The sequence below is a fragment of the Anguilla anguilla genome, chromosome 7 (genome assembly GCF_013347855.1).
Source record: "Anguilla anguilla isolate fAngAng1 chromosome 7, fAngAng1.pri, whole genome shotgun sequence".
NCBI classification, from domain to species: domain Eukaryota; kingdom Metazoa; phylum Chordata; class Actinopteri; order Anguilliformes; family Anguillidae; genus Anguilla; species Anguilla anguilla.
In genome coordinates this window covers 22,177,959-22,204,884 of record NC_049207.1, presented here as the reverse complement: position 1 = coordinate 22,204,884, position 26,926 = coordinate 22,177,959, and the positions used below count along the sequence as shown (strand labels likewise).

The 26,926-nt window shown below is 42.3% G+C and overlaps 1 protein-coding gene across 2 annotated transcripts in view; it reads right to left on the bottom strand.

Moving 5' to 3' along the window:
- znf638 (zinc finger protein 638) overlaps positions 1-26,926 on the bottom strand; it is a 39,030-nt gene that overhangs the window by 8,804 nt on the left and 3,300 nt on the right. For both annotated transcript variants that reach the window (XM_035426435.1, XM_035426436.1), the window contains 9 exons: positions 4,079-5,597; positions 2,407-2,468; positions 2,243-2,281; positions 1,713-2,152; positions 1,417-1,601; positions 1,007-1,156; positions 545-643; positions 396-436; positions 207-271 (listed from right to left, as the gene is read on the bottom strand). In XM_035426435.1, the coding sequence (XP_035282326.1) occupies positions 207-271; positions 396-436; positions 545-643; positions 1,007-1,156; positions 1,417-1,601; positions 1,713-2,152; positions 2,243-2,281; positions 2,407-2,468; positions 4,079-5,597 (2,600 nt within the window). The remainder of the gene's footprint in view (positions 1-206; positions 272-395; positions 437-544; positions 644-1,006; positions 1,157-1,416; positions 1,602-1,712; positions 2,153-2,242; positions 2,282-2,406; positions 2,469-4,078; positions 5,598-26,926) is intronic.

Sequence of the window (26,926 nt, the reverse complement as noted above, 5' to 3'; positions counted from 1 at the left end):
CATGACCAACTGTCATTGTTGTGCTGCAAACCAAATGTAGTGAACCAGAGCAAAAGTTGTTATTATTATTATTATTATTATTATTATTAACTGCCAGTTCAATCTTTGAGGTGTGGTGACAGGATATGGCCAGCAGGGGGATAAGCACATTTGAGATGGAATGATGGCAGTGTTATGCCTGGGGGGGAGGGGAAACAAACTTTCACCTGTTTTCTTGGCAGGCACCTTTGCCTTCATGCTCGCGGGCAGCTTGGCCGAAGGCACCTCCTTCCTATGGTGACGTAAGAGAAAGCAAATGGGTCATTTAATACTCCAAAGAACTAGCTTCCAGGATAGCAGCACGGGATCATGGTTGTTGTAGTCTTTTGACATCAAAGGCTGAGAAGCAGACTTACTTTTTTCCTACAAGAGGCTTCACCTTGTGATCTCTTGCATCCTGAAAACAAGGGGCAGAAGAGAGGAATGAGAATGTTTAATCACCAAAAACATCACAGCAACACCACGAAGGGTTATGGTTATGGATGGAGGCAGATTTCAGACGTACTTTCTCCACACAGATGCTAATGGTTCTGCCTCGTATCGTCAGGTTCCTGCACTCAGCCAGGGTTTTGGCATCCTCTTCCCTCTCCATGCACACTGTAGCCTAGAGGAGGTACAGTGTAATATGGCCTTTAGATGTGCATTACTGAAACAGCCACTTTACATTAACATTATATAATGACAATTAAATCATTTTAATCACACAACCCTTCCTTTGACAATTACTTGATCGTGTAAGAAAATAAGAACAAACTGACTGGATTATAACTGTAGCTTATAGTTCATTATGCATTTCAGTCTTGTGTAATATGTACAAACCAACCAGAAGAAATGGGATATATCTATATTCAGCACATAGACAGAGTAATGTGATACGGGAAGCGTGTTAAAAATACCCACGCCACACCTTTTGAACTAAATTTGGGGACTGCAACCTCAGGCATTCTGGAACATTCCTGCCCTTTACCTCTTCAATTTTCTTGTAGAGAGTGGCGCTGTTGACCTTCCCATAGGGCTGCAGGACATTCATCACCTCTTGGTGGCTGGCGATAAAGGGCACTCCTTTCAGTCGCAGGAAACAGGAAGTGACTGCCGGCCCCTTCTTCCCTTTGACATTCTGACAAGACAGGAGGTTCAGTGTAGTTAGACAATGAGAAAACTGGACACTCAAGAGGGAAATAATCTTATAAAACAGCATACAAAATTTACACGAACAAGAGTTTTTTCACAAATGTAAAATGTTACACAGATTGAAAAATTTGCACCTGAAAACTACACAAATCAGCTCTTTATAACCGCAAAACTTGAGCACTACAGCACTGACACACTTTTCCCTGAATTTAAAGGAAAGAAGCAGTCTGTAGTGGGGGGACACACCTTGGAGGTGCCAGTCTTTGAGGGAACTGTTTTTCCAGAGGTGGGTGGGGAGGTCTTCTTCTTTTCCCCGCTCTTGGTGGAGGCAGAGGAGGAGCCGCTCTTCTTCTTGGCCAGCTCCGCTATGAGAGCGGGCGCCAGGGACTCCACCATGGCCTCCAGAGTAGTGTTGTGAGTCACAGCCAGTCCTGCACACACAAACACACAGAGGTCACCACAGGAGATGTTAAGGCACAACGTGAGGCAACATGGAGGGGGCTCTTAAGGGGTGGCAGAAGCTTGCGCCGTTGGGCTCTTACCTGACGACTCGATCAGCTTTTTGGCAAGCCTCTCGCTGCTGGAGGACTGCTGCTGCCGGCGAGGGCTGGCGTGTCGGGGGTTCAGCCACCGGGTGGGGCGGGGCGGGGAGAGGCGGGTGAAGCTGCGGGAGCGCGAGCGGGACCGCCGGGGCGGGGGGGTGCGGGACCGGCGGGGCGGGGGGGTGCGGGACCGGCGGCGGGGCTGCAGCGGGGCCTGGGGGCGTGTCGCACGGCGGGGTGAACGGGACCGGCTCCGTGACCGGCGGTATCGCCGGGGGCTCCGGGAGCGGGGGCTCCGGGAGCGTGGCCTACGACCCCGCGAATCCGAGCGGCCATGGTAACGCCAGGGGCTGGGCGAGCGGGACCACGACCGGGATCTGGATGAGGAGCGAGTTCGTCGCTTTGGGGGGCGGTGCTCCAGGGGCGGCTTCCTCTCGGTCCTAAAATAAGAGCAACCGATGTCACAAACACAAAGGCCATATATGCAGCCATATATACACACACACATCACAACTCAAAACAACACTCACCTGGAAACTGCAACAGTCTCCACGTTCCAGTCAGGAAATCTTCGCAAAACAAAAAGAACAGTTAGAACAACCCCCTACCAAACAGAAAACAACATGAAAGCGAATCAGCCCAAATTGCCAGGGTCCTTCTGTCCTAAATCCACATGCTTTCACAGTAAACTCACTGCTTTCGCAGGCGTCGGCAGCTCTCGATGTGAATGCTGGTGTTCTGGTGCTCGATCCAGTCCTGCCGACCAAAGAGACACAGAGCGCAGACAGGATTCATTACTCTACGCAACCTCCCGCCTCAACCCCGGACCAACGGGCTTGTCTATCACATCTATCACATCTCTTTCACAAAGCAAAACAAACGGTTTGCCTGTGACGACAGCACCAATAACTTACTCAAGTTGGAAGTTATTCAAGACAATTAAAATGTATCGGTTGTGAAAAATTATTGAATTGAAACAGTTCCTTAATCGCCAATTACTCTACTGGTCAACAGAAACAGTAAGCAATTCCTATTCAGCCTAGAAAATGAAACAGAGGAGTGAGGTCTACCAGACCACTGTAGAAAACAGTGATATGACACAAAATGAGGATTGTTTTTTCAATTTATTTTTTTGTTTGTCGTTTTATTTTTGGGTAATGGCCCAGGGCAAATGGGACAAAAGGGGCAAATAATTAAATAGCAGGTACTGAAATCAGTCCAGTGCAGCCATGTGACTGTAAATTCTAGTTCCTTAGCGCACATTGCTCACTGGACTTTTCCCTCACAACAAAACACTTGATGTAAAAAATGTAAAAACTAATTTGACTAATTAATAAAAAATTTTAAAAATTTAAGTTGGCTTAAAAATAGTATTACTGGATGGATCTAGTGCTCAAAATAAATTAAGGTTATCCAAGCATTAAAAAATGCCCTACAATCCCAAAACATTCCCACTAAGAACTCCCATTTTGCCACTTAAAATGACAAAATTATGAGGCAATTTCCATCCTCCACTGGCATCTTCAGCTTCCTGTAATGAGTCCTACTGCTCCTCGTAGTTGTCGATGCGCGACTACCCTAGTCCCTCTCAACACAGGTCACACGTGTGCCCGCTGTCTTTTTTCTTAATTCGGTCTTACTGACAACGCAACACTGATAACTCAGTGCACACCTAACTGAAGCTGCCCAAGGTCCATGGTAAAGAAAAACAGACTTGCAAAAAGCCCCAGCAGCCTTTGTTCTTCATCCTGCTCTTCATCCTCAAGTCCTGCAAATCTTCTGCATTTCTTCACTGACAGTAACCTTATTTAGCTATTTTCCCCCTTTCCTTCCTACTTCAGGAGTGAAAGGGTCATCATTGACACTGCCAGGCATTTCCTGTTTTCTGTATAGTTGATTTGGTAAATTGTCTTCACAAACTTTAAAAAAAAGAAAAAGAAAAAGCTAACTAGAATTCAGCATTCTACTGCTCCTTTTGCATCACTTGTCGTCCTTTTTTTGGATTGGCACATAATCCATGCAAATTTCTCTGACTTTTTAATTTCATATACAAGTTCATATAAATTGTGCAAATGTTTCGTAGGAAGGAAAAATTTTATTTAGTTTCAGTTGCTGAATTATCAGACATACATTATTCCCCACAGACACCACCTAATTAACCAAGCTTCATGAACTATACCGATTACGAGCATCTGACAGTTTGTTCTAGATTAGAATTCTCAGCCCAAGGAACTCTGGGTTGAAATTACACTTAAACTCACCATTAAGCAACAGACATACAGGAATCACAAACATGAGAACAGACAGGCAGATTCAAAACCCAAACCTATAATTTGATATGAGACACTTGTGAGGCAAATACTCACCTTTATCTGGACACATTCTACGTTACAGAGAGAACACGTATGGGGAAAGATTCTTGGGGATGCAGCGGAGTAATCATTCATCATGGTAGGTGTGGGCAGTCTCTTCGAGGTCCCAGCGTTGCTTGGAGGGAACGAGGGAGACCAGGCTGGCTTCGTGACCGCAAACCCGGGCTTCAGAGCGCTGCTGCCCTCGGTGAGGTTCACCAGGTTGGCTCTGATGCCGTGGGTGGGCGGTGGAGGCCCCGCCGTGGGTCTGTTGGGTGCCGGTAGGGAGTCTCTGGTTGGCGCACTCTTGCCGGTCTTGTCCTCCATGCTGGGTGGATTCTTCCTCTGGTCAATCAGTGGTTTTTTAGCAACAGGTCCAGAGCTCTGCCGTTTGGAGTCTACTGAGGGGAAAGTGGAGACTGCAACGGGTGCATCCCTCACATATTTCTGAGGGTCTGTGGTCCGCTGTTCATGCTTGAAACTGTCCTGGCTCTTCTCAGAGTAGCCAAATTTGCTTGAGTGTCCATAGTCAATTACTTTGCTGGGCCGCGGCTCGCCCCCGAGGCGATCCTGCGTGCCGGGGGATGGGAGACGGTGGTCCACGTCCGGCAGGTTCCTCTTGGCCTTTCTGACTCGGATATCTCGCAAAATGAAGGGCAGGTTGTCAGGGGTGAGCTGCTCATCGGGGTAGTGACTGAGGAGTTCAAGGTCCTCGTTCGAAAGTCCAAAACTCGCCAGGATACTGCTGGCACTCTCCGAGGTGTAACGGGACTGCCGGCGCTCGGCAGGAATGGACGCTGGAGGAGGCTGGCTCTCAGCACTTCCTCTGCCTCCCCCAGAAGGGGTCCCAAACCCAGAGGGTTGGAACATCTGGGCAGGAGGGGATGGCTGGGCCATCACTTGCGGGGCGAAGAGCTTGTTTAGGTTCTGGTAGTTTGACCAGTCCACCGTGGATTGCTCCTCTGGTCTGCCAGGGACCCTCTGCGGGGGAAAGCTGTTCCCCTGAGACAGCATCTCTTCCCTGGGCTCTTTCCTCAGGCGGGGGTCCTTGTGCTGGTGTATCATCTGGTTGAGCAGCCGAACCTCCTCCCGAGCTCCACGGATGTGCATGTCTATGGTGGACTCCATGTCCTGAGGCAGGCCCGTGGGGTGCTGGGCCATCTGGTAGCCCATCTGCTGGGGCATCATTGGAGACATCATCCCTGCCGCAGGACCTAAGCGCGCACCCGCCATGTCAAGAACTGGCTGTGCATTCAAGCCGTACTGGTTGGACATGACAGGCCTCTGGTTGGAGAAGGGTGCCCCCCGTGGGTTGTACAAGGGATGGGACATCGTGACCTTGAGCAAGTTCAGCAAGGACAAAGCTGTTGCGCCGTGGTTACCAGTGGTGATTGTGTTGAGCTGGTGCAGGGCCAACTGGGTCTTAATCTGGGCCAACCGCAAAGAGGCGGGGCCAAAAAGCAGTGGGCTCCCAAAGTTGCCAAAGTTCAAGGAATTTGCAACAGGTACACAACTTTCCGAGAACAATGCAAAGCTGAAAGTTAAAAACACAGACAGGATTATTGACTCTCATCTCCTCCTCTCCAAAGTAACCAAGGCAAGTAGATCTGATTTTCTCTTTCACACACACTTCCGATTCAAAAGCCAGGCTTCAGTGGATTTAAACTTGCACCTGTTTTTTCACTGAGGGGGAAAAAAGCAAGCAGAAAACACAGGACACGGTGAAAAAGTATCATCACGGTTTAGGGAGGGGAAAAAAGAATAGCCAAATCCATGCACATCTTTAGTGAGATTTGCAAGTTTGGAAACTGAACAATTTCAGAAGCATTAATAGGAGTGGACAGATTTCCATCAAGTTACTGCCCGATTCCCCATCTCCATGGGAGAGAATGAATAAAAATACTATCTGACTGACTGACTACCAGGCATTCTGTATATTACAAATAACTTAATACAATATTTTCTACTAATTTTCCATTGCGTGGTTTAACCACCATAAATACAATGCCTGTGGAAAACCAGTTTCATACATGGACACTTATGATTTATGTAGCCGTTTATCTTGCATATGTAGTAGCCTACATCTTCTGATTTAAATGACATGAACATACAACCCAATAAAGAACATTCATCCAGCATTTTTGAAGTTTAAAAAAAAATATTTTCCCCCTCAATAACCACCCTCTCCTCCTATCAAAATAATATTATTAGCGATCAAGTTAATAGATACCACCAATTAAAGTTTCTGCCTAATTAGACAAATAAATGCCATGTTTTGTAAAGTTCCCAGTATGCCAGCTATGATTTACATGCAAATGTAGCTTTCTATAAAGTAATGTCCAATCATTTGTTTTTCACATGCAGACAATTTTAAGACTTTTTAAAAGTGAAAACATAAGTTTATTTTCACCTTGTTTGCTAGATAACTATTACTTAGCGAGCTAACTAGTTGTGTAACGTTACTCATTTTAACCTAGCAACCATATTTGAATTGCTATTTACTTAGAATTCTCAACCAGTTTGCTAGCTATCTAGTAGTACATCAGCTAGGTGTCCGATCTCATCTGAAAATGGCTAATGGTGGGTGCAGGTGTTTGTTTAAGCCCAGCACTAAGACGGCTGATTTTACTTATAAAAATCTTCATTAAAAACTAATGATTAGTTCATCAGTTGAATCAGGTGTCATAAAGCAGGGCTAAAAACAAAATCCTGTAGGCCTAACCCCATCAGCCCTTTTCAGATAAGACTGTACACCTCTGTTGTAGTTATTAGTTTTCTTATATTAGCCAGCAGAATTACTAGTTAGCTAAAGGCTAAGCTTTCTGGTTAGCTATTTTTGCTGTTCACCAAGCCAGAAATATTGCATGCAATCTTTTTCTTAACCAAACCTTGCTAAATTGCAAACTAACTTAACGTTTGCATTTCACAGTAAGCCAATTTATTTTGCAGACACAGCTGGCTAACCTCACCAAAGCAAAATGAAACAAGCCAGTCAAATTTTGACGTAACTACCACTATCAGTCAACAAGCAAATGAATATAATTTCTGGTCATATACATTACCTCAACATTGCACTACTTAAAAATGTGTCTCCTGTGGGGAGCTGCTGGCCTTCTGGTAAACTCTGCAATTTCTTTTCATTGGGAATGGCTCTTTATCTGTTGTTGTTCGTTATCTTTTAACAGCAACAAAAACCAAGCAATCCAGCTATTTAAACAGATTTTCCGTTGTTGGGTCAAAACAGTTTGCTGGTCTAATGTAGTTAAGTTCCAACTCTCCCCAGCAGACTGATGACATACGAAATCCTGTCCTAAAACCTCTCTGCCCTGGCCTGGAGAAAAGGAGGTGGTAGCGGAAAAGAGAGTACAGGATCCCAAAAATTGCAGCAGTAGAGTATCAGTGAGTTACAAAGCCGGTGGGATGAAGGAAATGTTACGAGACTTTAGACAATATTCTGTAAAGTGCAGTTAGGCCATATAGCTAGCAAATTATGGAATGTCTAAATTGCTCTTCATGGAGACATTTTTAAACAAAAAAAGCAAGACAGATTTTAGTGATGAAGGAATGAGACTCCATTAACGGTGTAAGGGGTGGAGCTACCACATGCTATCAATCACTGACTTTTTTTGAACCAATTAAAAATAACTTTTGTCCATGGTAAAATATATGAACAGGTTCATGTAAATGAGTCACTGGTAACATGTTAAGGTCAACCCATTCTGGAGTTCACAAAGCCATCAGTATAGAAGGTTCATCTGCTATTTAGATAGAGCTACATTAATAGATGTAACAGAATATTTCTTTAATTTGTTTTTTTATCACAGAACTACCAAAGACTGAAACAAATCACAGCTCTGTGGCAATTTATTTGTGTCATTTCACTGTCTGGTTCATTAATACATTTGCAAAAGCAAAGAATTGTATTTTCGCTGCCTAAAGGCTTCACAGGGGCTCTTCACATTCACTTCATTCAAATGTGTATGACTTCCAGCATTAGCTAGCACAATGTAGGCTAATGCTAACCTAACAAAGCCAGATTAACCTGGCCCTGCTGCAGGGCCTGGCACAGCACTGTTCAATCAGTGGAAAAGGGGCATATAAGAACACTGAACTAAAAAAACCTAGGCCTAATATTAACAACTTTGATTTCTAAATGTAATATCTAATAGGTATTAGGGAAAAGTAATAAAGTATTAAAGACAATGGTTACACGCAAGGCAAACCACACCTGTTGGACTAAAGCCCTGCTCTGCATATTTTTAGAACATTCAGCTATAAACTACGGAACAGCATAGCTGAAACATAAAACGAGGAAGGCCAATCATTCTTAGTGATAAGTCACTGTTCCTCTCCCGCACTAACTTTCCACTTCAGAAGGGAATGAAAATATTGTTCTTCTTCAGCCGAGCAAAATGATTGCACACTTATACAGACCCCGTAAATTAAACAACATATTAAAGGCCTCAGAATTGACAGCTGGCTCTGAAATGTCATTAAACAAAAAAGGAATTATAAAATTTCCACCAAATTATAAGGGCAAAAATGAAGCTGACATAAGCTGAAAATTATACATTTATTGGCATATTTATGTAATGACATCATATGGTCAGCTAATACCCAGGCACCCACACCAGATTAGCATATTTCAGAGCCCAGAACACAGGCTTTAAAACAGCCCCCCCCCCCCAACAATAACAAGTGCAAATTATGAGTGTGTGTCTGGGACAAAAAACAAGCCATTTTTCCGAGGCCACAGATTGCGTTCAACAGTGTCCAGGGAATACCTGAATATCAGATAGTGGTATTTGCAAGTAGCTACATAGCAAGCACACATTTCTGCAAACAAATAGGTGAGGGAGGGGGATGCATCCATTATGAAACTAGATTAATGAACAACAAAATAAATAAATGCTTGAAAGGACAAAACATACTAAGAGCTTGTTTGAATGAGACTACTGGCCCAACTATGCAAAGTGCAAGAAGCAGGCTGAATCATGAATTCAAGTTCAAAGGCCATAGACAGAAAGAAAAAATAACTCTTGCAGGATTTCTAATGTATGATATGGAATAGCCAGTAATACCTTCACTTCTGTTCAATGACAAAAGCTTGTGTTAAATTATATATAATCAAAATAAACACATAACACTATCATCACACACCCTCCACTGACATCACCCCAAAATCACCAGCAAAATATAACTTAGTAATACATGGGTGAACATGTTCACTTATACAAGCAATTTTACATCATATGCTAGCCTTACCGTCCTCTGCACATAATGCAGGGATCAGACTACACAATATTTTTGTCTTTCACAATGGTCACCATGTCAGATTAGGCAATCATAGTGCCATAAATTCTTGCCGTGTCTTGGCCGGGAGACTGGCAACACAAGTATGACCCGAACAAATCATCGTATGCTGTCTTTCACGACCTTGCGCGAGTTCATAGGTCGTCAGGGAGGAGGATCAAGAAATTGTCAATCATGGCTACAGAAGCGCTGTGTGTGATGCTGGCAGTCTTGTGTTCGGAAAAGAAAAAGGAAAGAAAGAAAAAACACTTGTGGAACCGTTCCTGGGTCTTTTTTTAATTGGTCATGGTACTCCTTCGACGAAACGTCAAAAAGGCAGGGGTATTGTTGCCACTGCTCAACAAACCTTTCCTCTGTTTCAGAGGTCCACCTGACAGCAGCATCCCTCTTTCTCTTCGCCATGTTTATTATGTGCACCAGAGAGCACTCTGTCATCCTATTGATCAACGTCAAGTAACACGTCATAGGAGTTGTCAAACTAGGCAGGAAAATACGAACTCTGACATGCTAGACTTTTCGTCGGGGTGTCGTGAGGCGTCCCAGACGCCACATCGCTGTTCTTCGATTATGTCACACTACAAGGGGTAAAGACGCCCGTTTGTCGTTCCCGACGTTCATATTCGGGTCCGACGCTGGAAATTTGTCGACGACGACAAAATCGGGCTGAATGTGTAGTCTGATCCCAGCATAAGATGAAAAACTAATATTGTTCAATTAATGTCACTACTTAATAAAAAAAGACTTCTGATAAACACTGATAGAATTGTACTTTTGGGCTTTTTTTTTTTTTATTATTGGTCTGTCCAGGCAGTTAAGACCACTGTCAGGCAACTGTGATCTTATCAAAGAGAAATCAAAACCAATTCTGTATGAATTGTGTGCAGATGCATTTGTGATGCACTAAGATAAAATATTTTTAAAAGCAAAGATCCTTCTCCGCAAATTGATATTTACTGTATACACTACATGGCCAAAAGTATGTGGACACCTGACATCCAACATCTCATCCAAAATGAAGGGCATTAATATGGAGTTGGCCCATCCTTTGCTGCTATAACAACCTCCACTCTTATGGGAAGGCATTATACTAGATGTTGGGGTATTGCTGCTGGGATTTGCTTCCGTTCAGCCAGAAGAGCATTAGTAAGGTTGGGCACTGACTGGGCGATTAAGCCTGGCTCACAGTTGGCTTTCCAATTGAAAGGTGTTGGATGAGGTTGAGGTTAGGGTTCTGTACAGGCCAGTCAAGTTCTTCCACACGGTTTGACAAAACCATTTCTACAAGGATCTCACTGTGTGCCCAGGGGCATTGTCATGCTGAAACAGGAAAGGGCCTACCCCAAATTGTTGGAGAAGCACAGAATCATTTAGAATGTCATTACATGCTGAAGCATTAAAATGTGCCTTCACTGGAACCAAGGGGCCTAGCCCAAACCATGATAAACAGCCCAAGACCAAAGGGTGTGCAGATAGCCTACATTATGACCAAAAGTAGGCTATCTAAAAGTTAATTGTTTTCCACTTGGCTGATCAAGGTCATTCATTAAATAAAATATATTTTTAGTTGTAACTCCTAAAGTCAATTTTTTTCTTTCCTTTCAGAAACAGCAGTGGTCTGACAAAAAGCAAAAGTTGTAGGCTCTCAACATACATTTCCATTTTGCACTAAATTATACTATGTTTCTGGAGTAAAAACAAAAAGCAAGACATCCCCATATTCCATTTCAACCAAGTTGGGCCCCTTGTCAAACAGGCAGACTGCAGAGCACGTGTGTATCCCTTATCTGGTTTTGCACCACATACACTCAAGCTGTGAGCAGTGATATTTGCCCTTCGTCACGAGAATGGTTATAACAGAAGGACTGCAACGTGCCCACTCCGTTCAAACCAGTTCCCAGGTTTAGCCTTCCCTAACAACTGGCCGAACTGCTGTTTCACATCGACCCTTTGGATTCAAAATTAGATTTTTCTGCCTTTTTGTTTCCATCCAATAACATCTCTATACAGACAGTCCCCGGGTTACCAACGTCCGACTTACGCACAACTCGTACTAACGAACGGACTGCCATAAAGCCTATTATATTTTAAAAAATTGATTTAAATGCGATGGCTCGTAGGAACTCACGCACTACTTAGTGACGCTCATGAAAACATTGCGCGGCTTCAGCGGTTCGTCGGCTAGAGGAAGGAGAACGCCGTACGTCATTTTAAGGCAAACATTTGACTAACTTACGCTAAATAAGAACCGTATGTACCTGTTCCGACTTACCTACAAATTCGACTTAAAGACAGAATTAGGAACGGATCTCGTTCGTAACCCGCATTGAGTTGAAACAAAATGGACATCTTCACGCACAAATATTGGCACGTGTCCTTACTAAACCCTTTCCTACATTGACAGAGAAAACAGAAATTGAACTGTGCTAACGTTAGTAAACATTTTATTGCTCCGTTTAGATTTTACCGTAGCCACCAGATAGGCGAATAAACTCCTACATAAAATTGGGCAATCAGCCATTAGCTATGCCCGCTGGCGAACATATTTAGACTACACGATTAAGCTATGTACCCTCTGACTTAACGTTACATGATCAATTATAGTAACGCGGCAATGTATAATATTACTGGTATAACGAAATAAATGTATAGTCTAGCGTTAGCAGTGAGATGTAGTAATTAAATCTCACTGCCTACGCAATGACTTAATTCTGTCAAACAGTGACTCGTGGGGTTTTTTCTTTTTTGCAGCCGCTAGAGAAAAGCGACTCAAAGGCCATAGACTACACTACAGCAGAGTTTTTTTCAGTGCGTTTATACAGCCATTGCAAATGTGAGACGCAGCTATCGGCATCATACGGAATGCTAGTTAACGTCACATAAAACAATATGCTGTCGAGGAAAACAATAAATGGTTGGAAGCGATAATTACAACACTGAAAACGTATCTTTTCCATGGGATTATAGCAGGCTAGCAATGCATAAGCAGTAAAATCAATGATCTCAAAATGGCCCTTCGTTGCTAGGAAGCGAGCTCGTTCTCCCACTCAGCTGGTGCTTGTCCTCATTTGACATTGTGAGCGCGCCGCAGGAAGCCACTTCCGTCACTACAACATTGTGTTCACCGCACTGTACTGAATTGCCGCTTGGAAACCAAGCACCGATGCTACAGGCTGGTAGCTGTACTAATATTCATTTGGTATTTGTAGATTCGGAGTCTGATAAGTTATTGCTATAACTTTATATAGGTCTACATACTAGTTAGACAGCTAGCTAGCACAATCGGCTTGGTTGTCAACACAAACGCTTCAGTGGTACTGCACTGTATGCAACTTAGAAGTTTCATCTTGATCTCGGTGGCGTTAAAAAAACAGCTAAAGACCTTATTGTTCAAGTTTACAGTTCAGGGGTAAAAAAAAAGTGCACATATTTGGGAACTGACGCCAATGGACTAAAATAAGCTGGGCCTGTGATCGGATGGCACTTCTTGCAATACATTCGATCTCTTTCTCTAGCCGTTCAGCCATCTTGGTTTTCCATTGCACATTCGGTATTACAGCGCGTATGGGGAGTCGCTGCTGCGTAGGAATGAAAGTGTCGCGATTTACATCCTACATCCCTGCCAAGCAACAAGCAGTATCGATATATTGAAAATGTCACCATATGGCATTATCTTTGCGTCCTACCTTGAAGTTCGAAAGCAAATTTCACAGTAGCATTTCTCCGGGAATGAAAATGTACCTCCAGAACGTTACAGATTCGCCGTTCGACGAGGACTGTAGTCTCCTCCCCTAAATTGTTATCGTCTACGGCAACGAGAATATGCCAAAAAGGTCTCGAAAGTCCCTGGTTTATTTTCGAACTCCGGAATGCCAGTCCCATAGAACAGTGGTTCCCAAACTCGATCCTGGGCCCCCTGTTTTATGATGGTCTTAATTTCAACCACAATAGCAATCCCAGAATTTTAACAAGCTGTTAATTTTTCGTTATTATGTGACTTTTCTGGTTTAGAAGGTACCCTCTTAAATCACATTATATCAGAAATATCTATGCATGCCATGAAGAATAGAATTCCTATGTTCATATTATGTTTATTGTGCAATATTGCAAACAAATGTATGAAAAGAGGTCAGTTATTTTTAACTGATCAAATTAAAGATTGAGATGAATCAATAGACTCCTAACTGGTGAAAGTGCATACACCTGGCCAGTAAAACTAACCATCTGGAAGATAATGAAATATTCAAAGACAAAGCAAATATTAACGAGCCAAACATCCATTGTGTTAAGAATTATTCACAAAATAAAAATTATTTGGTCTGTAGGTTGCCTGAGTTGAGCCAGCAGGTGGCAGTGAGTTCTTTCTTTTGAAAGAAAGAAAGAAGCCTCACAAAATGCATATGGTATGATATTACTTAAGAGGCTGGGGCATAGGCGTAGATTTCGGGGGGGACGCAGGGGATACGTCCCCCTCAATATTTAGAACACGTGCATTTGTCCCCCTGAATTTTGTGTTTTCCTTTACATTTAAAAGACATTTCCACCATAAATTGATGGAGAAAAGGCACAAACTGGTACATAAAAGTTCACCAGAATGCAGGAAATGAAGTGTTTGACGCTCAAAATTTCATGGGGGAGGACCCCCAGACCCCCTGCTGAATGTGTCCCCCCCAATGTTCAAACGAAACCTACGCCACTGGGCTGGGGGGGGTTGTTTTGGCGAAGGGAAGGGATTGGGGGGTAGCTCTTGGCTACGACTTGTTTTTGGTGTTGTTTAAAAAAAAAGCAACAAGGGCTTGACCTAAGTGTCTACATCTCTCATTACAAGGCTGGTGGATCGACATACAGTGGAGATTTTATGGTGGCATTTTCAGTGGAAGAGTATGTGAGAAGGGGAGAGAGAGCGTTTGCTTTCAGGATCAGTAGGGCTTGTCTTTTGGTCTAATGGGATACATTAATGGCTTGCATGCTCGTTACATAAAATGCGCCCAAAACTGCTTCAGCGCCCTGGCAGTGTGCGGCAAGTCACGTGACTTTGATCTCACAGAGTCGTGTGTAAGCTGAGACTGAGCTATATGAATGTGCTGAAGTTTACATTCGCTGGCGGTTCGCGTTACCCAATCCGCTCACGGGCTGGGTAAGGAACGGTATCATACCCAAAGGTCACCCTCCCCACTGACACTCAAACCACATATTGGCAGCAGGCCCATTGATTTAACAACCGTATTGGCACATTTTCACCATTTCAGCATTACTACAACAACTTAGCAATACAGTCATATGTTTGCTGCATTTGTCTTCATTATGGATTGAAAGTACATCTTTAGAAACAACAACCTTTGTGAGAAAGAAACAGTTTGCTATGTCCTTTTGTAGGGTACTGTGTGTCCATAGATATAGAATTACTGGTACCAGAGCGGACCAAGTCTTATATCCTATGTTCATCTCCAATTCTTCCCAGATATAGTGTCCTTTAAATCTGTGTGTTCACATAAATAAGGCAATGAAACATTGGAAGAAAGGCAATAGATTCAGTCTGATGTGTGCTTGACTTTGAACTATTTCTGTTTAATATGACGGCCTAGCTTATATAAGTTCAACCATGTCCAATTTGTCCAGCCTGTATTAATGTGTGTTCTAGCCATACAGCATGTAGAAATCCTTTCTGCCACACCTACAGAAAGGGTGTCAGAGATAATATATATATATATATATATATATATATATATATATATGTATGTAAAAAAACACAAATTCACTAATATTCACAGAAGTGGACTTAATAACAAATCATTTTAGTAATTTATTTTCTATGCAAAAAACAGTTAATGAAAAGTTAGTGTTTTCCATAAGTAAAATAGATATATTAGTTATGTATCAAATAAGCCCATCCAATGCATCCAGTGAAAGATTTTCCTATAAAAAAACATTTTAGAATGTAAAAGAATGCAATGTAAAGAAAACAGTATAAGCAGCAAGGCTGGACCAAGGCAGTCACAAAATAATTTATACAAAGAAATAGTTTTTACTTTTACAAATACAAAAAAGCAGCCAAGTAGCCGATCGCATTTTCTCTTATATGGTAAGGCAATGGCCTATTCTATGTCAACATGTTTTCAAGTGGATATGCAGTGACCTGGCTGAGAAAAGTGAAAAGGCACCAAATTTCTACCATGTTGTGTTCACTAATAATATCGACGTTGCCTGCCACTGTTGCTAACCATAAGAATGTTATTTGCTGTAATTTAATCTGCACAATATCAAAATAAATTTGACTGCATTTTTGTTTAGGAGGCACTTTAGCTTTAAATCAGTGAAATGTAATGTAATTCTTGTTTTAAGCGCTATTCTATTGCTCTCAAAAATAAGTAGGCCAGCAGGGTCATTTCAGCAGGCAAACTTTATCAAGTACAAAAATCATAATTTAATTTTAAACTTAGCTCACATTAGTGGCTGTGACTCGCATTTCTTAATTTCCCTTGCTACCATGTCCAGTGGTTCATTGGAATATATTTCCTTCTGAATGCAGTGGAAATTACATGGTGGGAAATAATAACATAGGCATTTTCATAGTCAAGATTATAGTCTACAGAGGAAAGAGACTATCCAATGAGAAACTTTTTACAGTTCATGTATACAACCTAAAAAGAAAACATAAATTTTAGTCTTTCAGAGATTCAAGGGGAGAGATGGCTTGTTGTGCTGTGAGACAGTGAGTGGGCCACAAGAGGTCACTGTTGAGATTTGCTCTTTGACTGTCATTTGTTTGATGTTAGTGTGAATTTATTGCCACATTGTGCTTTGATTTATATTTTTGAAAGAAATGTTGCAAATTTGGTGAATCTTTTTCTTATGAGGCATTGACTCTCTGTGCTGCAAGTCATGCTGACCAAGTCAGGGAGGAATAGAAAACATTATTTCCTGTAATGGATGGCTGATTTTATTTGGTGTTATTTTTAAACTGTTGGGTGTTGATGGCTGTTGGTGTGTAAGTCTCAAGAAATGACCTCCCTTTCTGATTGGTGGGTAGTGGATCATGTGACTGGAACAACAGCTGCCAGGCATGATCCAAAACATTTTATTCCGAGCAGTTATGGCAGTGTAAATGTGTCTTTGGTACCTAATTTGGACATGGCAGCTGTTAACATTGGGGTTGTGAAACTGTTCCATCCCTATCAACGGTCCTGTTCCGTTTAGGAGTAACCAGAGAACTTCTATTAAAGCAACCCCATAAAACTGTCTAAACTACAACACGAGATGGACATAGGGACATTGAAGGATATGAGCAGCTTTGTCATACTTTTATAACTAGCTTCATATTTATAATCTATAATGTGTGTAAGGTGCAGAGCAGGGGTCAGTTCCATTTCATTCAATTCCAGAGATTAACTGAAACTGAATGTATTTTTAGAACAAATTTCCCTGTAGGCATATTTCAACTCATGAATTGGATTATATTTACAGCTAATTTCCTGAGTTGGCTGAATTGAAATGGAATGGACCTAAACCCTAATTAGGAGGATGATAATCTTATGCAGCTGTTGTTCATATGACTGCATGTGAATTGATGAATTGCTTCAGAGAAAGTTTACCATACACACAGATGTGTGGAGTTAAAACTGCGATACCCTCAGTTTTACACTCTCATGACTCTGCGGCTTGGCACCATGTTGTGCTAGCATAGCTGGTCAGTAGGCTTTTGCGATTACCTAGTTTGTTTGAGGTTCCCACTGCCACTGGCCATCTCATGTCAATGATGACATCATGCTGTCTGCAAACTGAGTCACTACCTGGAGTTCCCTTTCACACCTGCTATTTAAATAGCTTTCCCCAACACGGCCAATTGACTTGGCTCATCCATATGCCATCAGCTGATCTGGTCTGTTTTTCCACGTCTCAAGGGTTGGGTTTCAGAAGGTCGAGCACTCAGGAGCCTGAATCATGTGACTGATGACGTCAGGGACAAGGCGCAGCAAGCAGTCAATAACACGGCCCGCCCATGCCAGTTGCGGGCAGCTGAATCCCCTACAACACGCTCACCAGCCCTAAATCTCTCAGTTTTAAATTATATTTAATTTATTTTTATTTTTTTACGATCTGTGAGGCTGTTCTGCACTAAAATCAGACCTTATTCATAACATATTGATGCAGCAGATTTCTGAGCTAGGTAATAGAGAATTTTAACATATTTTTTAAGGGCTAATGTTGAAAAGAGGCTTTCCTTTCCATTATACTGTGTTTAATGGGTTTTTTTTTTTGATAGACAGGAAGTTTTCTTTTGCCAATTTGGAGATGGATGTATAATTAATAAGGTATACCCTGTTCTTTTGGGAACTGTCTTGTCCATGTCCCTGCCCCCTACGTGCCAAACACATCTCTTTGGAAACTGTTTTGGTTACGTTTGAGCCAATAAGTCAATTTTGAGCTGAACCGTGGCTCTCAGAGTCCTGTTCTAGGAGGCTGGACATGGAAATCATCTCGATCTATACTTTTATCGAGTAAAACTAAACTCATTAACTTCAAGCAGAAATGGTGTCTTAAGAGAACTGTAGACAGACAGGACAGACTGCAATTTTGCTTCATAAATCATAAGGCTTAATGTTGAAGGTAATCAGCACATACCCAATGGTAAAATATTGTTACTGTATTGTAAGCTTAAATAAAGCTGCCCACTGTATTGACCCTGTGGGCTTGGGGTAATTTGTCCTCTGCATTTGACTCATCCTGGTGACTTAGGAGCAGTAAGCAGCCACAGTGCAGCACATGGGAACCAACTCCAGCTCTGAGGCCAGTGCTTTGGTCAAACACGGGGAAACAAACTCCACGCAGAGAGGATCCGGCCAGCCAGGACTCGAACCTGGAACCTCCTTCTTGTGAGGCAACAGTGCTAAGCATTGTGCGGTGTAGGTATGTCGTAAGTTTCAAGGAAATTGGTAGCTAGGGTATTTGTAAGAGTAATAATAGTTTATAATAGTTTAATTAAATAATTGTTTGGTGGTAACATTGAAGTGATAAAAAGTGTTGCATTCCTCTGCACTCTCTCTTTCTCTCTCTCCCTCTCTCTTTCTTTCTCATAGAATCATTCAGCACACTCATCTGTCATTTTTAACTTCTCTTCTCCCCATCCTTACCCACTGCTTCATTCATCACCTCCCCCCCCCCTTCCTTCAGCTCCACCTGCTCCTCTCACTCTTCCCCCAGACTTGGGGGTGAAGGTGGGGCTGGCTGAAGTCAGTGGGGCTCCAGGACCAGCATAGTGAGACCATAATCACTGTGGACGCAGTGAGCTGCAATGAGTTCACAAGTCCCCACAGTGAGCCAACTGACCACAGAGAGAAAGGCTGACAGAACAGAGAAAGAGAGAGAGAGAGAGAGAGAGAGAGAGAGAGAGAGAGAGAGAGAGAGAGAGAGAGAGAGAGAGAGGGAGAGAGAGAGAGAGAGAGAGAGAGAGAGAGAGAGAGAGAGAGAGAGAGAAAGACAGACAGAGAATGAGGGTGAAAGAGATAGTGGTCAGGGGAAAATAACACGATAGCCGTCAGTGAATGCCTCCCAACTTGAGGGTTCAGATTGCACCATTTGTCAGCATGCTGAGACGGGTGTTTTAAGGCTCATGGGAGCAGTTATACGGTGTTGCCTAATTTGATAATTAAAAATAAATACTCCCCTGGGCCTAACCGAACACGGATCACTCACTAACACACTGGCGAAGGCTCCTGCCCCTTCCCTAGCCCACTCTTCTCCTCAGTGCCTCTCATTCATAAGACCAGCAACTGCGGTCTATAAGGAACCCCTCAGCTGATCCTACTGCTGATTACACAATTCCGCAAACAGCCTCTCCTGATCTGTTTGCAAGTCCGGCCACAAAAATGACTATTCCATGGCTTTGTGTGACTAAATAACCCTGTGTAGAAACATGAGGCAGGTTACTTCACAGTTAGTCAGTGAACTCATACATACAGTATGAGAAACATTATAATGAATCAATAAAGAGTCAAAAACAAAGTATTGCTGATTGAATGCAGTTAATTTTAGTGAGATCAGAGATTTAGTTTTTTTAATCTTTTTTTTTCTAAATCAAAATAAAATTTAATCAATTTTTATTTGTGACACATTTTGAAATGGGGCTAAATATGCAATCAGTTTATCTGCGACAGAAGGAGAGTGTAATGAGAGCAGTCTGATTTTGATCTGCCTGCATTGACACTACAACTTTTAAATCCATTAGTGCATCATTCATTTTCGCCAGCCAAGCTATGGTCCACTGCTGCTTGTTGATAGCATAATTGTCAGAAAAAAATACAATTGTAAAACAGATAAATTTGTTTCACTGGTACCTGAGAACACACAAGATACGTTTTTTCATTTAGATTAATGAACCAAGCTTCCTAAAATAAAAGAAAATTCTCTGATGTATTTTTAATATTGACTTCAAACAAGGCTTACTCTCACATTACACATTCTCCAGTGTGTGGGATATGAGGGATGAGGTCTTCTCTTTTTACACGGGACTGCCTTGTCAACAGCTGCTTTTTGAAGTTTCAACATGCAAAGAAAAAATAAAGTGAATACATCGACCCCACCTATCCCCTCTCAAGACCACCACAGACCCAACCCCTCTCCCAGCACCCCAGAAAGCCCACTACCCTACCCCCCCCCCATAATAAACCAGCGTCAGCGCCCTGTATTTCTTAAGTGATTGTTTATTCAAGCTTGAACCCTTAACAGAAAAGTAGACTGATATGATAAGATTGAACCATAACAGTAGAGTTCATGATTATAATTGCTCTCCCGGAACAAGAGACATTGATGTTAACAGCACAGAAGTACGACCTCGCTTTCTGAGAATGGAGCACGCTCAGTGCAAACACAGGGAAAGCAGTGCATCCCATCCCCCACCGCTGGATGTGCTGGCTGGATTTCATTTGCGTTCGGAATGATTTCAAAAACTTGGATAAAGCATCAAACTCAGTTCTGCAGACCCACCTTTAAAAGAATGGAATGTACTGAAAATATATTGGAATACAATATAATCTCAATATTTTGCACTTGACAATCAAAGGGCAAATACACAAATTATTACCACTTTGAGATATTGTTATGTATTGGAAAAACACACTGTTGTAAAATATATTAATGTATTCTTTTTTTTATACATAGTGCACATACAGAACAGTAGAGTGTATTCCCTTTCACTCTTACGGAAGGGAGTAAATTCTCCCTTCCAGTCCCATTTAAGAATGAATTTCATGTGGATAGAAATGACAAAATTCAATGGTAATGTTTGGCAAATTTCTCTCTCTCTCAAAAAAAAAAAAAAAAAACAATTCCACCATCTCCATCCCATCTCATCTAATGCATCATCCCTGTCCCACATGGAGAATGGTGTTCTCTCTAAGGGCAGCCCTGGTATTTTCTGTTGATTGTGGCATTTTGTAGACACATTGATCCCAGGGAAAACAGGTATATCTGAGAAGTAAAACTATTTTCTGAAGTGTGTAAACTGTAGGAATCTGACTAGCAGAAACTCGCCACTCAGAGGAAACTACTGTAATGTTCCACCAGCAGCAAAAATGGAAGCAGGCTGCACATCACTGAGTGATCTGATTAATCATGGGACAGTGCCCCACACACTTGCTGCCTTGTAGATGACAGGTCTGTCTCTGGTAGCATGGGAATAAAACAGCGAAACATCACACAGCACAGTTTTATTCTTTGCCATAATTATATTGGCCACTTTTTTCATTTTAATTAAAACGGTGGTATACATTGATGTAGGCCTTACTTTTACCACATTTGTTTACTGTATAATTACATGGAGCCATGCCGTTGGTAAAAAGAGGCAAATGATCTGAACAAAAAAAAGAACTGAAAAAGGATCCTTAATAATCAGAAGCTGTCAATGAGAGGTGTGCCTCCTCTTGTTGTTAGCGCTGCTGTGGAGTGCTGTGTGTCTTGTGTGGGAAATAGTCACTGGCTCTGAGGATAGTGTGTCAGACTGGTATACTCTCTTCAGCTTGATGGTGTGGTCGGCAGCATGGTGGTGGTGCTTATGAGAGTGTAGTAAACTTGGTGATTCCAAAGGTTTTGGCATATTTACACAGTGAGTGCATGTAAGTACACTAGTCTTCTGCTTCTCTGACATTGATCTGCACTGCCCTGAACACTTTTTCAGACACTCAGTCACCATGGCCACCGTCTACACAGATCCATATTCCTGGTTCCCCTAGGTCTACTGATTTTACTGAGGAAGGGGGAGGGTACATACCACGAACTACCAGATTATTCCCTTTCGAATAATTGTTTAGTTATAACTGTGTAGGGACTGTCAGTCTAGTGGCACTTTCTTTAGTTACCATACAAATTGTTGTTTGTTAGGTTAACATTAAACTTACTGATTATTAATGAGCATCTGTGGCTTCTTTATAGTTGTCCAATGACCATGTACCTCGCTTTGGATAAAAGCGTCTGCTAAATAAATGTAATGTAATGTTCTTAATGATGACGTTGTATACTATGTAGAGTTACACTAATGTTCTCCCATTTCTGAACATCGCTCTGCATAAGAGCGTCTACTAAGTTATTGTAACGTAATGAGAAAACACACTGAGTGGCTTACAACCTTGACACACCCGACCGCCACCCCCACCCCCACTTTTGAGAGTCACACTCCCGGGCCTACCCTTCACATACTGCATGTGGCCTTCAGTCACCTTGACTCATTCTCTCCGTGCTCCAAACACACTCTCTGTTACAGACTCGCCGTGCACTTTAACGATTATCAATGCCTTGCATTTCATGATTCTAATTTGTATTTTTAACATGCGCTTGTGGACCTCTGCATCAGGTTTGCCATTCAGAATGATGTCATTCTCAGTGACACTCTTGAAATGAAAGTGCAGATATATCGGGTGACCTCCGAATGGTGAAGAATGATACGGCCATCATAAAGGATGGCAGAAACATCATGTGCTAGCATGACAGCCCTTTGCGCAAGATATGCATCTGCACTACGTGACCCAGCAGTCTGACTCTTTGGTCTGACTCTAGGAGGGCAATAAACTTTAATGGCCAACAGGTGGACCTCTTCTGAGGCTGCATGTCACCCAGAGACAGACAGTAAAGCGGGGCACAGATTTAAAGAGCGGCACAGGCTCTGGCCACAAAGCAAAAGGGCCACGATAGCGAAGCAGCATTCCTGCACCCCTCCTGTCTCCGCTCTGGGAGTAAAATGCCCTTACGCCCCCAAGAAGCTCATAAATCCTTGTGCCGGATGGAGGCTTGTTTTAGAACCTGTTATTCTGCCCCTGGATAAGGTCATTTGACTGGTCAAGGGCATGATGCGTCCCTCAGTCAAGGGTGGGACATGTCCCGACCGATTCGGAGATGTTTCTCATGTCCCAAGCTTTGCTTTATGCATGGTAATGTCCAGTGGCACCCAACTGGGAGCAAGCATGCGGTCTTAGTCATTACCCATGGTAAAAAGCATAGTGCCACACCTTAATATTTGCCTTTGAACACTCATTAAAACAGCTTTTATGTTCTCTCCGGTTTCCCCCACCTTTGGATGGGCGGAGGGACAAACGGACAGACAGATGGACAGGCAGGCAGGAGGACAGACAGACAGACAGACAGACAGACAGACAGACAGACAGACAGACAGATAGACAGATAGACAGATAGACAGATAGACAGATAGACAGATAGACAGATAGACAGATAGACAGATAGACAGATAGACAGATAGACAGATAGATAGATAGATAGATAGATAGATAGATAGATAGATAGATACACCTGTAGATAGACAAACCACTGGTGATGCGGGGCAGTTAAATAGGGACACGGTCCCTGCTGTAAATCTTCTCTGGTGATGAGAGCTCTCCTATGTCACCCTTACAAAACGATATAAAAAGCTGTTGCCGGCATTTTGTTACATGACTGGGTCATAGAGGAGGGGTGCACAGTTAACACCTCCAATTTAGCAGGATGAGTAACTTTGTAATTGGCCCTGACTTTCATTACTGGCTTGGTCTTCTTTCCTCTCCAGTTTGCCTTCCAGGACCTGGTCCCTCCCATTTGCCTGTCGTCCTTAAAAGCACACAGGGCTCTTTCCTGTTTTCCATGTCAGACATGCAACTGAGTACCATCTGCAGTCATTTCGCTCAATTCAAACAGTGTTCTGAATGCATGAAAGTCCTGAGGATGTACAATCTGAATTATTGTAAATAGACAGACTATTTGTTTGCTGGACTGAAGTACACTGGATAGCCACTTTAAGAAAAAATATTTATGGGTTGTGTGGTTTATTTTCTGCCATGCAATGTTAATTTGCTTTCTGTGCAACATCTTTCTGTTGTTTTGTTTGACTATTATGTTGGGCAGCTATTTTAACAGGCTGCGGTTAGTAGTTTGTTTATATGGTCTTACAAGCCTGCACAGTGTTTTTTGGGAATAATAATCGACAAATGCAAAATGATATGTTGATCTAATCCAGCATTTGGCACAAAAGATGGCAAGTGCACTTATCTGAGCATTCTTTGCTTTCTTTCAAATAGTCTCTTCAAATAACAGCTAATCTTTGTTTGGTGGCTCTCAGTACTGTGAATGCAATATCTTGAGAGGGAACCCAGATCAGGACAAAAGTCATCACATCAACACACTCTCTTAAATGATCAAGACAAAATTGGAATTCTTGTATGTTCAGACTAATAGCAGGATATTAGCTGTGGCAAAATGCAGTCAGTGGTTAAATCAGGAGACCATAATCAATAAAGTTATTTTTGCACTGCACTGATATTTGTACTACTTCATTTCACTGCTAATTTTATTTTAAAAAACTACCACATATTCAGCATGTAAAACAATTATATATTTAGCTGTTCCACTACTCATTAGTACTACACCTCCCAAGTGCAATTTGTTTACCATGAAGGAGCCAGCCCCTTTAACTACAACCAAGATGGCCACCTGCCGTGTTTTTGAACTCCCAGTTTAGACATTTGATCGCTGAACCCCATTAGAACTGGACCAGCTGCTCCATTGGTCTGTGGCCCAAGCAAGGGCCATGGTGAGAACAGAAAACATTTAAGTATGAAAATAAATAATGGCATAATAACATTACATCAGCAGTAATACCATGACAGCCCTGGTTGACAGGCAGAGCACACTGTGCGGTTTTCACGGGGCCTTATTTGGGTGACTGATCAGAGATAGATTAATCTGTGTCACACCCTCATAAATCTCAATTTTTAAGGAGCTATATTAAGATTGTGTAACCATCAGCTGACAGGATGGGATGAGATGGAATAACATAAGTATTTAGGAAGACTGGCGGGGGGGGGGGGGGGGTTGGGGGGGCTGAAGAGAAAACCAGGTGGAAAGGGTAGGGCCCCAACTCAACAATCCCTCCCTCCCTCTCACCGGAGCCAAATCAGCAGGAGCTCGGAATAACACAGTCCCTCAGCATTTCACACCATATCCCACAATCCCCCCTGCTCCGCCTGATCTCGTTTTCCTGGCTTTAAAACCGAACCTCGATGCGCCTCTCTGGGGAAGGGTACAAATCGGGCCAACCTGTTGGTTGCTGAATAAGTGAAATTCTCACAGCTCTTGCAGAAAGATTCACCTCACAGGCTCACCACCTGTTTTATCATGTCTTCTTTGTATATTTATGTTCTGTGGCAGAAATCTTTAGTTTGTTCACACAACAATTATAAATCAAATGTGGTTCACTCATCTTTCTTAAATGTCCCACCAAAGCTACTGTCAACATCATTTAACCCATGCATTCTGTGAAAATGATTTCACACACATGTTCTGTGACTCATGCTTGCACCTTCTTTGTTTGTAAAATTCATTTTCATATTCCCTCAGCAACTTAACTGACACACCCCGCTGAGCTGTCAATCACTGACCAAATGGCCACATTAATTATAAGACTTTCCTTAATAGTAAAAGCCTTTGGTACAAAATCAAGGAATAATTGATGGCACATAATCATTCTGTCCATCTTGTATTTTATGTTTTCCAAAGCTGTTTTAATGAAAATAAATGCCCACTGTCTCAGCTGTAATCTTTCTCTTGCCATTGAACCCTAATTTCATTAGATCTTATCTATAAATAAAACAACAAAACAATAACACAAAATAAAAAGTATTATGTGGTTTTTGTTGCCTACCTCCAATTCTCTATCTGCTTTGTTACAGCTCTTACTGGAATTGGGCACCTATGATATCTCTCTATGATAAGGTTTATTGTGCTTTAGGCTTGTTATTGGGAGTAGTAGGATTCAAAGTGTATTAAGGGTTTTTTCAAGCAACACAGTGTGTGAGATAGATTGAGAGAGACTCTGTGGGCAGAATATGTCAGTAGGATGGTGGAATGTTATGAATTCTGATCTCTCCATATGCTAAGGCCTACTGCTTTGTCCCAGAGATGTGTGTGACAGCGAGGTCAGTGAAGATATTACATATCACGTTCCTGAGCCATTACAGAGGTAACACAGACCTGGTGTTAAGCACTGGACAATAATACTCACACTTCACATAGCTTGGGAATATTCATCACCATAACCATTTAAACTGAAATAGAGCCATTCCTTGCTTTTGTATGGGATCCGAACACATTTCCATAATGAAAGAGAACCCATTCCTTGAAGTGAATAATAGCTTTAATTTCAACAATAGTAGTTCCCTGATAAATCAAAAGTGACTGTTACAAAAGCCAACTTTAAGATTATTCAACCTGAGCCAAAAACCCATGCGGAAACACAACCCACATGCGGGTGTAGTTGAAATCACAGATCATACCGACCTTGTGTTTTGAGCAGGTGCCATTGCATGTAAGCAGTGATGACACTGATACAGAGGGTGAGTTGGTGTTGAAAAGCGGAAGACCATGTTAGGGTAGGCTCAATTAACACACATTTAGCTATCTGATCCAGGGCTATACGATACCACTACACATCCCCCCGACCCCCCACCCCCCTACCCCCGTAACACCAGAGTGCATCCTGGGAAATGTGGTAGCTGCCAGCTATCTACTCATCCACCCCAGGACAGACTGGCTCTAGCACTCAGAGAGGCCCTTTGTCAGAACCCCCCAAACTCCGCCCCTCCTCTCCACCAGAGGAACAATGGGTATCTTTCACAACAGCGACAGAGGCACCCATCCAGCACACATCGCCAGCCGCTGTGGAGGACCAAAACTAAAAATATATTGACATAAAATATATTATCAAGATTTTCATATTTCACAATATAGGGGCAAATATATACATGAATTTTACATATTGAAATATATACTATATGTCTTAAACGCTGATGTTACATATATTTATTATTTTATTTACTTTATGGGGTTGGAGGCTTTCTCCCTGTGTCTGTTTCCTTTGATCTGTTTAATAGTGTCCATGACAACGCAAACAAAGCCAGCATACCCAGGTCCCTTGAATACTGAAACCGGCCTGATGTTATTGTGAAATGGGCATTAGCAGTGATTAAAGGGGTAAGAGTGACAGTGGTTGGCATCACCAGACCTCGAGTCCTCTTACCT